General features: G+C 33.9%; 1 protein-coding gene across 1 annotated transcript; it reads left to right on the top strand.

Moving 5' to 3' along the window:
* The first annotated feature begins 7,149 nt into the window (after positions 1–7,149).
* LOC126670768 (L-ascorbate oxidase homolog) lies at positions 7,150–9,168 on the top strand. Its single transcript, XM_050364588.2, has 3 exons — positions 7,150–7,505; positions 7,570–8,676; positions 8,768–9,168. Exons 1-3 carry the CDS (start codon positions 7,258–7,260, stop codon positions 9,066–9,068), a joined length of 1,656 nt encoding a protein of 551 aa, XP_050220545.1. The 5' UTR covers positions 7,150–7,257; the 3' UTR covers positions 9,069–9,168.
* Positions 9,169–14,684: the final 5,516 nt, after the last annotated feature.

Raw genomic sequence — 14,684 nt, 5'->3', positions numbered from 1 at the left:
GTCGCAACCGGCGCTAGGGAATGGGTATGGTAGCTATAAAACTTGTAGCAAGCCTAAAACTACTATAAACGTTTTGCTTTTAAAATAATTATATGATCATAAAACATACATCATCTTATCCATAAAAATACGATGTAAACCAGTCCATGGTATCAAACACAAACGGTTATGTAAAGCGCAGTTCAAAACGATACTACTATACGATCATTATCAAGACATTAGAGTATAAGCGATACAATAAAAACTGTTTGACAAAGACAACATATTACTAGTAGCCGATTACTACATCTCTATCGATTGAAATCTTGTTTTTTTACATACTTAAAAAATACAGACTCCTGGAACAAGAGTAGAAGTCCGTCACGTCAATATACTATTCACCTGAAAAAGGTTATGTTGATGAGGTCAGTAAATAGTGAGTGAGTTCATATAGTTTACAAGTGAGTATATATAACATCAAAACAATGCTATAAACAATTTATTAATATGCACCCAAATACATATTCCGATTGAAACCATAATCCTTGATTTGTATCACATCTTATCTGAACTGAACCCTTTTTCGAGCAAATCGAATAACTCATTCCTGATGGTACCGTCTCGAGATAGTTCAACCGAGTTAACCGATACCATGTGGCATAGTCCTGAGATAGTTCAACCGAGTTAATGCTAGCACTTCTCATGTCCAACGATCAATCGATGTGAGTCCCGAGATAGTTAAATCGAGTTAACTCACCAGATATAGGTTACGAGACAGATCAACTGAGAAAACCTCACATCAAACAAATGATAATGACGTCTTTAAATTTCTCAAACAAACTAAGTAGTGTAGATTTCCGAGCTTAACTGGCGATCACACAGTTCCTGTTGCCGCCCAACAGGAAATCACGTTTCATCAGATCTATACTGGTTTCAAATTAATGATGTGATAATAAACAATGCTATGAGATCATATAAATATTTACCTTGTAAAGCAATGAACTTTTAATACATCAAACATATATAAACTCATTGAACGGTTATCCAAAAACTTTGATCAAACAATCCTCGTCAAGCTCCCTGAGCTCCTTGTCCGGTAGCTGGTTGCCTCGCCGAATCTAGGAAGGATTCGAAACATAACTTGTGTAAGATTCCTATTCTAGAGAGAACTCTAGACTCAGAACATAAATGATAAACGCTAAGTATAACTCGTCGAACTAGACTCGTATCATTCTCGACGTACTTTATGAAACTCTAATCTCTTTTCTTTGTTCTGAAACACTTTTGAAGTCCATTCCAATAAATCTCAAGTATAAGATATAAATATAGGTCGAAAATATTGAGAAACCTTTGAACGAGTCGCCATGCAGTTGCACGATTGACTATGCGTTCGTACATCTGGCTGTGCGATTGCACAGTCTAGCTGTGCGTTCGCACATCCCTGTTATGCGTTCGCATAGCCATAGAATTCCTAATCCCAGAGCCAAGCTGACCTACTAACACACGATTCTCTGCTTCGAGAACGATCATAACACATGTATCTATCCAAAAATGTACTCAAAACGCTAAATCCAATTCAGAAACAATAAATTGATACAATAGGATATAACCCTAACACTTAAACATCAAAATACTCCAAATTCATCCAAGCGAACATCAAAATGACAAGCTTACCTCGATTACCCGTTGAATAACATATGTTTCGAGTCAAGAAACGTCAAAAACGGATTAGAAACGCTAACCCTAGGTTGAAGTGAAGATTGGCGATGAAGTGAATGAAATTGGCAAGGTGTTTGGTTTCTGGAATTGATTTTTCATATGAAATGAAATTATATATATAGCTTGGTTAAAGTGCAACTTAGCTCAAGTAGCTCAATCTCGTACTTTAACTCAATTCCTTAATTAACGTCTGTGTCCAATTTAAAAACAGTCTCGGTATTTCCCGAAACTTTTACGATAAATTCTCAAAAATATTTCACGGATAATAGCGTGAGAATTATTAGCTCGTCACTTCTATTTTAGTTTATATTAATATCTTTTATTTTTACTTAGTCTCGCTCACACTCACTCTTCTGAATAATAATATTCAAATTCAATTATTATTTCACGATCGTCTTAATTAACTTATTTCAACCTTATTCCGTAACATTGTTCTCATTCCTGACCTACTTGACCTTAATATCATAAATTAGGACATGTGGTACGATCTAATACTTTAACAATTTATGGGGCATCATATCGTAAAATTTTTGAGCTTCTTTATTCGGGAGCTCATCTTCCGAAAATGCTATTTCTGGACCGGCAGCATCAAGATTCATTCTTTGAGCGGAATTGAACTCACCCAACCCCTCATTTTCGTAATCAAACTCAACATCATGTTCTGGTAGCTGTGCAAGGGGAGGGGGATTCAAAACGGTCCCCTCACCATGAAAAACCCATACTTGGTATTCTTTCACAAACCCATTCTTTAAAATATAAAATTCCACGTCATCGACATTGGATAGCTTGTATTTCGACAATCTCTCTTAGGGAAAGGGCATTTAATTTGCAGTCCACTATACAAGCGAGATGGCGTAATGCAAATTGGACAAACTCCTTCACATGCTCCTTATACCCTGTGGTTAGCAACCCGTCAGTGTGGCTCTTTGTACATCCAACTGCGATCTATATCAATTTCTGTAGCGCGGATAATTAGGTGGGGTTTTCACTTGAGATAAGCAAAGTCAATGTAATTGACTACTGAAAAGGTAAGTCCCCATCCCATTCACAAAACTGGCGCCCCGTAATGCGACCACGATTTATGCCTAGCAACGGATAAAAATATTCGGCAGCCATCTGGTGTCGTTTTTCTTTACTGTGATATTCAGTATTATGCATTGTAACGCTAATTATATATTCTCCGAGGAATAAACGTCTCGAAACATATACTATATATCCACATGGAGAACAAACGCTAGAAAACAACGAATTATTTTTCTACCGCTACTAGACATATATGGTTTTCGTGATCGAATTACGGAAGCATCAGTTTTGCAAACTGTACAAACTGTACACTCCCGTGTCGTTCAATCTCTTGAACACACGGGACGGGAATTGTACGGCTAGGTTTACGATTTTATACGGTGGGAATAAAATCGAGATTTATTTAGGTTGAATGTTGTAACTAAATCTATTTCAACTAAAATAAATTAAAATAAGCGATAAAACCTACTTGTTGAAGGGCATTAACCGCATAGCGAAGGGGAAACGGCCGGATCAGTCGGAATTACGGTGCGCGACTATCAACGGGTATCAACGACAAACAGCAAATGCAAACTTATTATAGTAAACAAAAATTTGTATTAATTAAAGTTTTTTCTAATAAAAATTCGCCAGTACTTCCCCGAAAAAATGAGCATCACCATTTTTCGGGGAAGTCCTTCAAGCAAATTACATAGCACAATCCAACAATACAATCCAACAGCGAAATTTACATTTATAACGTAAATTACACTCATTAACCTAAATTACACTACCTCAAAATTACATTAATTAACCAATTATACCTCAAATTAATTAAAAAACTATAATTAATTAACTAACTGAATTAACCTAATTTTTACAATACTTATAATAATAAATAAAATAAATTATTCTATATAGCACTAATTAAACTAATTGCATTTTAAACGAAATAAACAATTGTATTTAACCCTAATTAAACTAATGACACTTTATATACTAAAATCATAACAAATAAAATTAATTATTTAAAATTAGTTAACCGAAAGTACCTAACTAACTAACCCTAATTAAACTAATGACACTTTAACTAAAATAATTTTAATCTAATTAACTAAAGATTAACCTAATCTAATTTTAATCGAATTAACCTAAAAATTAAACTAATTTAATTTAAACTAATTTTAATCTAATTAACCTAACAATTAACATACCAATTAAACTAACTTTAATTTAAATAACCTAACAATTAACTAATCAATTTACAATAAAAAAAATTAATTAATAAACAATAATAAAATTGTAAAATTAAAATCCATTTGATTGTTTGCTTACCGAAAATCAAAGGTCAAGGGGAAGCGGCGGCAACGGTCGGCGGTTGCTGGGAGGTGCAGTCACTGTCGGAGAAAGAAGGCAGCAGCTTCACTAGGGGAAAGAAGGTAGCGGCAGGGGAAGAGGGCGGCGTCGGTCGGAAGGGAAGAGGGCGGCGACGGTTGGCAGGGGAAGAGGGTGGAGGCGGCAATCGAGTGTTGAGAAGACAAGAATTGAACACTACTAGAAATTCGCTAATTAGTGACGGATTTTAGCGACGGATTTCAAATCCGTCGCTAAAATCAATATTACTGACGGATTTAGCGACGATATTCGAATCCTTTGTTAATTCCTACTAAAAATTGGCGCGAATCATCCAGCCAAATTTAGCGACGAAAATTCCGTCGTTAATTGCACTTTAATCTGTCGCTAATGCATCACTTTTAGTGACGAATTGAACAATCCGTCGTTAAAAGTTCTATTTTTTTTAAAAAATATTAATTAATAGAAAAAAAATTATTATTAATTAAAAAATAAATATTTATTAAAAAGATATTATTAATTAAAAAATTATTATTAATTAAAAAATTATTTTTAAATCAAAAAAAATTATTATTTATTAAAAAAAATTATTAATGAAAGTATTTGAAAAATATTAATTAAAAATATTAATGTAAAAAATAATTATATTAAAATTGAGGGTAAAGTGTAAGCAATAATTTGTTTTTTTATTTAAAATGATTATAAAAAACTTATTAAAAATATTAATTATAAAAAATAATTAGTAGGAAAAAATATATTTTATATTGTGGAAGTAAATTGCGGGAGCAAATATTTGTTACTTTTAGGTATATTTATGAGCTGGTTATTATGGAGTTACGCGCGGGGGAACTCCAAAGTTAAAAAGCTTTGGATGGGAGCAATGGAAGGATGGGTGACCTACTGAAAAGTTGGGAAATTTGCAAAATTTGCGGGTGGGTGACACTGTGTGGTCTATCGCGGGTGGTTGGGTTCGGTGGTCTACCGATTAAATAATATTATATTTTATGATTTTAATTATTTTTTATTAATTTTAAAAAATTAGCGACGGATTTTAATATCCGTCGCTAAATTTTTAATAATCTGTCGGTAAAGTTTTTTTCTGTCGCTAAAAACATTTGCGATCCGTCGGTAAACACATTTGCCGACGAATTTTGGCTGTTTAGCGACGAAAATTTCCGTTGCTAAACAGTGAATTTCTAGTAGTGGAAACTGATAGGAAATCCGTCGCGAAAAATGTTTTCTAAACGCAGCGTTTTGATTACATTGCCATTTAGCGACAGATTTTAATATCCGTCGCTAAATTTGGAAAAATAAAATGGCGCCTGACATTCCCTCAAAAAGCCCGCCATTTTAGTAACGGATTAGCGATGGATACTCCGTCGCTAAAATGGCGGGCACTTACCTGCTATATTTTCCTACGTTTTGGCGACGGATTACGCATTCTTTTGTCAAATCTGTCGCTAAAATGTGAAATTGGCAATAAAATTGTTGTCCGTCACCAATTTCCGTCGCTAAATGGGTATTTTGTAGTAATTTATCACAAAAGATATAACTACTATTAATAGTAACAAAAATATTTGACAAAATATTAATTTATTATAATATTATTTAATTTTACGTAATTGCTGCAAAAAAAGCTGCCACAATCTTATAAAATATTATGATAATTTTTTTTTCATCATCATAACTATATTTTTAATATCCACTGACAAAATATTTTTTTGGCAAAATGCTGTCACAAAAATTATAATTATTTTTATAGTGACAAAAATATTTAAGAAAATATTAATGATATCATAATATCATTTAGTTTTTTTCTAAATGTGAGAAACGAAAAGTAGTCGCCAACGTGGGCCTAGCTTGAATGGCTAAGGCACCTCTAAGTGCATCAAGAGGTTGTGGGTTCGAACCACGCCTCGGTAACTAACAACTAACAAATGAGACTCGAAAGAGTCGATTCCCACCTTTGATAAAAAAAAAAAAGAAACGAAAAGTAGTCACAACAATTTTAAATAACATGATAAAATTTATTTTATCATTATAAATATATTTTCAAGATACAGCGACAAAAATTTTTTTTGGCGAAATACTTTATCACAGAAAACATAAATACTTTTTATAGTGACAAAAAGATTTGATAAAATATTAATATATCATAATATTATTTAATGTTACTCTAATTGAGACAAAATATTTTTTTTATACAATTAATCCGTTTATTATGATAAAATTTAATTTGTCAAATATTTTCTTGTCACAAGAAAGAAAATTTCTTCTAGTGTTATTGTCTTGATATTTAGGTATTATAATGGGTAATTTACTTTGCTCGTTAGAAAACTTCTACTTATTTTGTTTTTTATTTTTATTGTTGCTATAATGGTGGTAATAATGTTTATTTAATCGGTTGATTACTTTTGGGCAGTTTATGACAAAGTTTATATGAGGTAGATATTTTTTTCTTGCATTTAAAATAGTTTTAAGGTTCATCTTCAGCAACATGCAGGGTAGTATGAAAGTTTTTTGTGATAGAAACTTTTCTTATATATATTTGAGATTTTATAAGATAAAATATTTAAAATTTTGTAAAAAAACAATAAGTGCAAATAATTTGAAGAATGTAGTTTTATTTGTGTACTATCTCATTATAATGCATAATTTAGATTAATGCCAAATCAATTTCGTTATGCAACGCGCCGGTATCAACCAAATAATTATCTATTTGTATTTATATATAGCTTCTTCTTAGCTTCTCCTTGATGTATTTCATCATTAGATGTTGTGTTTGAATTTGCAACCACCTTTTAGAAGGAAGGAACATAAAAATCGAAGCTGGTTAAGTATTAGAATGAAGTTTATATGTGTAGTTAGTAAAGGTTTTAGGGTGACAGCCTAATGCATGCATGCATGCAGTTATTGTATATATAGGTATGTTCAGTTTTAAGATTGGTTAAGCAATGGAAAGGAGAGAGCGATTGTAGGCGGTCAAAGTGGTGGCAAGAATAGAAAAGAAAAGAAAAGAAAAGAAATTTTGTGGGTTTCAGTTATGAAATGGAGGAGAATGGTTTTAGGGAGTGTATAAAAGGAGATGATCAACGCTGAAACATAGAGGAAGAAGAGAGCCATATTTTTCTTCTTCTTCGTTCGATTAAATATTTTCTTTTTCTTTAATTAAGAAAAAGAAAAGAATATTAACTTACATTAAAGATGGTCGGAGAGGCAATGTGGAAGCTATTAATAGTACTGTGCCTCTTATTCTCAGCGGTGAAAGGTGAAGATCCCTATTTGTATTTCACATGGAACGTCACCTACGGCACACTCTCTCCTCTGGGTGTCCCCCAGCAAGTCATTCTCATCAACGATCAGTTCCCGGGGCCAGTCATCAACTCGACAAGCAACAACAACGTCGTCGTCAATGTCTTCAATCACCTTGATGAGCCCTTCCTTTTTACATGGTACCTTCATTGTACATACCATTTTCTATATATGCACATTTATTTAACATTCCTTTGAATGCAGGAGCGGCGTCCAACAGAGGAAGAACTCATGGCAGGAAGGCCTTTTGGGAACCAACTGCCCCATTCCTCCCGGATCCAACTACACTTATCATTTCCAAGTCAAGGATCAGATTGGTAGCTTCATCTACTACCCGAGCACAGCCTTGCACAGAGCGTCTGGAGGTTTCGGCGGCCTTCACATCAATAGTCGCTTGTTAATCCCTGTCCCTTATGCTGACCCTGAGGATGACTACACTGTCATTGTTAATGATTGGTACACAAAGAGCCATGCCACTCTCCGCAAGTACTTGGACAGTGGGCGTACCATTGGCAGGCCTGAAGGTGTCCTCATTAATGGCAAAACTGCTAAAGGTGACGCCAAGGATACGCCTCTCTTCACCATGAAGCCTGGAAAGACCTACAAGTACAGGATCTGCAATGCCGGCCTCAAGACCACCATTAACTTTAGGATTCAAGGCCACCCAATGAAACTGGTGGAGATGGAGGGCTCCCATGTGGTTCAGAATTTGTACGAATCTCTTGACGTGCACGTCGGCCAGTGCTTTAGCGTGCTTGTCACCGCTGACCAAGCTCCCAAGGACTACTACATGGTGGCTTCTACCCGGTTTATGAAGACTGTAATCACTGGCAAGGGCATCATTCGATACACCAACGGCAAAGGGCCAGCATCCAATGTGCTTCCCAAGGCACCTACTGGATGGGCCTGGTCTCTCAATCAGTTCCGCTCCTTCCGTTGGAATCTCACAGCCAGTGCTGCCAGGCCTAACCCTCAAGGTTCTTACCATTATGGATCCATCAATATCACTCGAACCATCAGGCTCGTCAACTCAGTTAGCAGGGCTGGCGGCCATCTTCGATATGCCATTAACGGTGTTTCTCACATTAATCCGGCGACCCCACTCAAGCTTGCTGAGTATTATGGCATTGCAGATAAGGTATTTAAATACGATACCATTCAGGATGAGCCGACAGATAAAACTGGAAAGATTGTCTTACAGCCTAATGTACTCAACATGACATTCCGTAACTTCGTGGAGATCATCTTTGAGAACCACGAGAAGAGCATCCAGTCTTGGCACTTGGACGGATACTCCTTTTTCGCAGTAGCGTAAGTATTTACATCAAAGCGGTCCCATGAATTCAGTTTATAAACTTTTGAATTGAAGTAAACATAAGACTAACAATGACGATATGAACAGGGTGGAGCCCGGCACATGGAGTCCTGAGAAGAGGAAAAACTACAATCTTCTTGACGCAGTGAGCAGAACGACGGTTCAGGTGTTTCCGAAATCATGGGCAGCGATCATGCTGACATTTGATAATGCTGGGATGTGGAACATTAGGTCTGAGATGTGGGAGAGAGCATACCTGGGGCAACAACTTTACGCCAGTGTTCTTTCTCCCGCACGTTCTCTTAGGGACGAGTACAACATTCCTGACAATGCTTTGCTTTGCGGCCAAGTTAAGAACTTATCTAAGCCCCCACCTTACACCATTTAATCTCCCACATCCATGCTTCTACGTACAAACATATGTTGATTATGTACCGACTCTTTAATTTCATATGCCAATAATATTCTTCTCGTTTTTCTTTTTTAAATTTTTTTCTTCTTGCGATCCCTTTCATGGCATCATCTAGGTTTCACATGCTACTTATAAATCACTATTAATTTATATCGGAAAAAGGGTCATTCATGCCCTTAAGGTTTAGGGTCTGAATCAAGTAAGCCCTCAATGCTTGGAAAGGTTTATCCATGCCCCCAACGTTTGTAAAAATGAACAATCAGACCCCTCAATTTAACGCCGTTTCATTGCTCATAAGACTCTGTTAGTCTAATTCTAAGGTAATGATAAAAGGATCATTTATGCCCTTAAGGTTTTGGTTCAAAATCAAATGAGCCCTCAACGTTTGAAAAGGTTCATTTATGCCCCCCCCAACGTTTTAAAAATGAACAGTTAGCCCCTCCCTCCCGTTTAACACTGTCTCATTGCTTCCCAGACTCCATTAGTGTGATCATATGTGGCTAATTTTAATTTTTTTTCTGGTTAACTGAACCATAGGCGGCCGGCGGTAAACAATTAATGTGTAATAATTGTCCGCTATTGAAGACAGTTAAAAGTAATTAATAATGAAATATAAATTCTAAAAAAATTTGTTGATTCATCTTCTTTATGTGTTCCGATTCGACTATTACATTCCTCTAAGAATTAGAAACCCAACAGTTATATAAAAAATCAACTAAAAGGATACAAAAATGTATTCATTTTTATTTGGCGTTCCAACTCAGTACTGCCGCCTTCCACCTCACTAAACAGTTATTTTCCTTCGTCTCTGGCATTGCAAGTTTCATCAAACAAGATACCGGTTAATGAATATTCCTTATTCGATTGTTGGAGACGGACAATCTATCGGTTTAACTCGGTCTTGTAATAAAATGACTTTGCAATGACGGACTATTTTTGTTGATAGAAAGACCGTTACCGTAGATAAAATATTTGACGATAAAAATTAGCCACATAGGATCACACTAACAGAGTTTAGGAAGTAATGACACCACTAGAAAACATCCATTTATTAAATGGCTAAATTCCGTTGCTAAATTTCTTGTCGCTAATTTTACAACGATGGAATAAATTTATTTGCGACGGATTTAAATCCGTCAATAATTAAAAAAAAATAAAAAAAATTAATTCTTCAATTAAAATCGTAAAATGAAATATTGTTTAATCGGTCACCCACCATCACACACCCACCCACTATACAACGCACACTATCACCCACCCACAAATTTCGCAAATTGCTCAATCTCCCTAGTAGGTCACCCATCCTTCGCATTGCTCCCACTCAATCCTCTTTAACCCTGTAGTTCCCTCACGCGTGACTCTATCTTAACCAACACAAATTCTTCATATATATCTATGTATATTATATTTAAATATAACTAAAAGTACCAAAAAGTTACTCCCGCAATTTACTCCCGTATTATAAAATAATTATTTTTCATACTAATTATTTTTCAATAAATAATAAATAAATTGTTTTTTAATAATTATTTTAAATAAAAACAATAAATTATTACTTTTACACTTTACTCCTACATTCTATTATAATAATTTTTTTAATAAATAATCATTTTTTTATAATTATTTTGTTAATAAATAATTATTTTTTAATAAATTATTTTTTAATTAAATTATTTTTTAATAAATTATTAATTTTTAAGTAAATTATTTTATAATTAATATTATTTTAATAAATATTTGTTTAATTATAATGTTTTAATAAAAGTAATACTTTTAGCGTCGAATTTTGTATTTTGTCGCTAAAAGTAATTATTTAGCGATAGATTTTATAATCTGTCGTTAAAAGTAAGCATTTAGCGACGAATTTTGTAATCCGTCGCTAAAAGTGAAAAACAAATTGGCGGGGTTTAGCGACGAAATGTTTTTTCAGGATTTAGCGACGAATTCAAAATCTGTCGCTAAATTCGTCGCTAAATTTGATTTTAGCGACATATTTGAAATCCATCGCTAATCGACTGTTTTCCAGTAGTGTGAGACAGTGTTAAACTAGAGGGTCAAACTGTTTTTTTTTTCTCAAACGTTGGGGGCACAAGTGATTCTTTTCAAATGTTGGGGGCATAAGTGATCATTTTCAAACGTTGAGAGCTCATTTGATCCCGGGCTCAAACCTTAGGGGTATAAAGGATCCTTTTATCTTTGCCACGTAGGATCAGACTAACAGAGTCTTAGGAACAATGAAACAGCGTTAAAACGAGGGGACTGATTGTTCATTTTTACAAACGTTTGGGCATAGATGAACCTTTTCGGACGTTAATGGCTTACTTGATCCAGACCCAAAATCTTAGGGGCATGATTGACCCTTTTCTCTTTTATGCCAGACGAGTATCGCTTTACGTGTTTCACACGTGGCTCGTAGTGTGACTCGTCAAATTATCAAATAAAATTTAAAATAATAGTTGATTTGGAATAGTTTATCTTATTAAATAGTTAAGATGATGGTTTTAATTTTTTTTAAAAAAATTAGATTGGTACTCAAGTTTTATATTATAGATAATTTTAATAGAAGATATAAATAAAAATTAAAATAGTAGTTCATTGAAATAGTTTATCTTATTTAGAATTTTATACAATAAAAAATAATTAAAATAGTAATCATTAAATAGTTAAAATAGTTTATTTTAATTAGTACTCTATACAATTATCTCAACATAGTAGTTTATTTTGGTTAGTACTCTAATTTATCTTAATATAGTAGTTTATTTTAGTTAGTACTCTAATTTTAATGATTATTTTAAAAGTTTTTAATTAATAATTAAATTTTATAAGTGAAAAGGACATTAACATAAATGTGCATGTCCCCACCCCCCATCCTTTCATCATTTTCTGAGTTATTGTAATTGCTTTGACATTCTTTCATCATTTTTTGCTTTTCTTTTACATATTGTTTTAAATTAATTTCACATTACGTGCTACGCATGTGGCTCATAACATGACTTATCAATTTATATATTATATAAATTTGGCATAATTATATTAAGGCTTAATGTCTTAAAAAATCATGACCTTTCATCCCCTTTTCAATCCTATCCTGACGTTGCAAATCTGTCAATTTTATCATATTTTGCATTTTTTCATTTCAATTGTACCCTAAAGCATAAAATTAACCTTTTTTAATTTGGCAAAAAGTTTCTAAATTGACCCTATTTTGCATTAAATTAATTTTTTATATTAAATTGACAATTTTTAAAAAAAATTATTTAACTTTTGTCAAATAAATAAAGGTCAATTTTATGCTTCAGGGTACAATTGAAATGAAAAAAATGCAAACTGGGGTAAAATTGCCAATTTTTCAACGTCATGGTAGGATTGAAAAGGGGATGAAAGGTCGGGTTTTTTTTAAGGCATTAAGCCTTATATTAATTTATTTTATTTATAATTAATATTTAATTAGTTAAAAATAATTTAAAAATAAATATAATTGTTTTATTTATTAATTTTTAAAATTAATTAACATTAATAACATTTATTTATAGTTTATTATACCAATATATTTTATGTATAATGAATATTAAATGGTTAGAACTTATACTGATGTATTCAGCAATGTTTTAAAACCCGGACATTTGATGGAACCGGTGAAGCTGACGGTTTAAGGTTCAACGGTTAAATCGGTTGGTCGAACCGTTAAATAAAAAATTATATTTATTTATATATTTTATAAGAATGTTCATTCTTTTAATATATTATTTTATTTCAACCCCAGTAAAATTCATAAACGTGATATTTTGTTAACTTTGTTTTTTAATTATTGTATTTTAACTTCGTTTAATTAATTCTTACAGTATAATTATTTAAAAAAATTAATTTTTATATTAAATTAATTTTTTTTATTTATAACTATACTATAAGTGTACGGGGAAAGGACAAACAAAATTACGATAATAGGATTCATTGAAGGTATAATTATTATAAAAAAAATAAATTAACTCCAATATTACATTTGTATAGGTTACTGATGGATACCGAATCCTATCTTAACTACAATGGAGCCGAGTCGCAGGAGATATATTCTCAGACGATGCAGACTCCCACCCGAAGGACCAGAACATACAAAACAGATGATTGAATCCATAGGATCTGCCTCGACTTATCCGACAGGAATAAAACCGAATCCCTGAGGACTCAGACAAAGCGCGTCGACCCTGGGATTCAGATGAATTACCAGGTCTACTGAATATTCTCGACTATCTTACCTATTTGGATACAAACTCCAACTTAGGAAGATAAACTCTAACTTAGGAAGACGATACTATTTAGGAAGACCGACCTAAATAGGACTCATGTCTGAATAAAGAAGACTACTCAAAATCAGGGTCAAACCCTATAAAGTATGTTTCACTTTCCTACTACAACTTTACTAGATATGCAATCATCTACTATAAAAGGAGCATGAGGTATGCCTAAACACACAACTACATTCATATACTCAAAACGCTGCTCAAAGCTCAATACTGACTTTAGCATCGGAGAGTTAATCGGATAACCACCGGCCGATTAGCTTATCCTGTTTTGCAGGTCTAATTCACGGATCAGAAGGCAAATTCCATCAATTGGCGCCGTCTGTAGGAAAAGCTTAACTAACTTCAAATCGAAGGAGCTTTTCTGAACTCAAAACAAATACTATTGAAGAAGATGACTTCTGACGAATAAACCTGGGAAACAAATCAAGAAACGCATCGCAATACAGGAAATGAAAAGCACTAGAATCCTTGATCCCGCCTCTGGTAAACTTCGAGGGAGAGGATTTCAGAAGAATCACGGAAGAACATAATGAAGCCCTAGTGGTGACCATGATCATCGAGCATTGGAATGTAGAGAGAATCCTGGTTGACGAAGGAAGTGCTATCAACCTGATAAAAAGGAAAGCTTACGAAAGCTTGGGAAGGGTTCCTGCGGAACTGAAAAGGAATGATATTCCCGTGACAGGATTTGGTGGATCTCCCATCATACCCATGGGAACAATTGTACTTGATGTGAAGCTAGGAAGAACAAGGAGAAGCGAAGAATTTCCCACACGGTTTAGTGTCGTGGAAATCGACATGCCATACAACGCAATATTGGGGAGACTATTCCTCCAGTATTCGGCATCCGTAACAAGCGTGAAAGCGCTAACAATGAAGATACCAATAAAGCAGGGGATCATAATAGTACAAGAATCTGAACCACATCTAAAGAATGTTACGACCATGCGATAAAAGAATCTTTCGAAACACTGCCCATTGAAGATATTCTCAATCATGACATTGAAGAAAAAGAAACAGCCCCAGAGGGCGAGACAAAGAAGTTAGAGCTTAATGCGGATAAAAAAGTGAATTTGGGAGCAAGCATGGACCCTAAAATTGAAAAGAAGATGACAACAATGCTAAGAAGGAACATCGGAACATTCGCCGTCAAAGCTTCAGAGATCTTCGAAATAGACCCACACGTCATAACCCACGAGCTGAATGTAGTAGAGACGGCGAACCCATTTAGACAAAAGAAAAGGAAATTCTCTGAAGAAAAACAAAGAATAATAGCTAAAGAAGTGGAGAA

This window comes from Mercurialis annua, linkage group LG2, assembly GCF_937616625.2.
Source record: "Mercurialis annua linkage group LG2, ddMerAnnu1.2, whole genome shotgun sequence".
NCBI classification, from domain to species: domain Eukaryota; kingdom Viridiplantae; phylum Streptophyta; class Magnoliopsida; order Malpighiales; family Euphorbiaceae; genus Mercurialis; species Mercurialis annua.
This window is presented reverse-complemented; position numbering and strand designations above follow the sequence as displayed.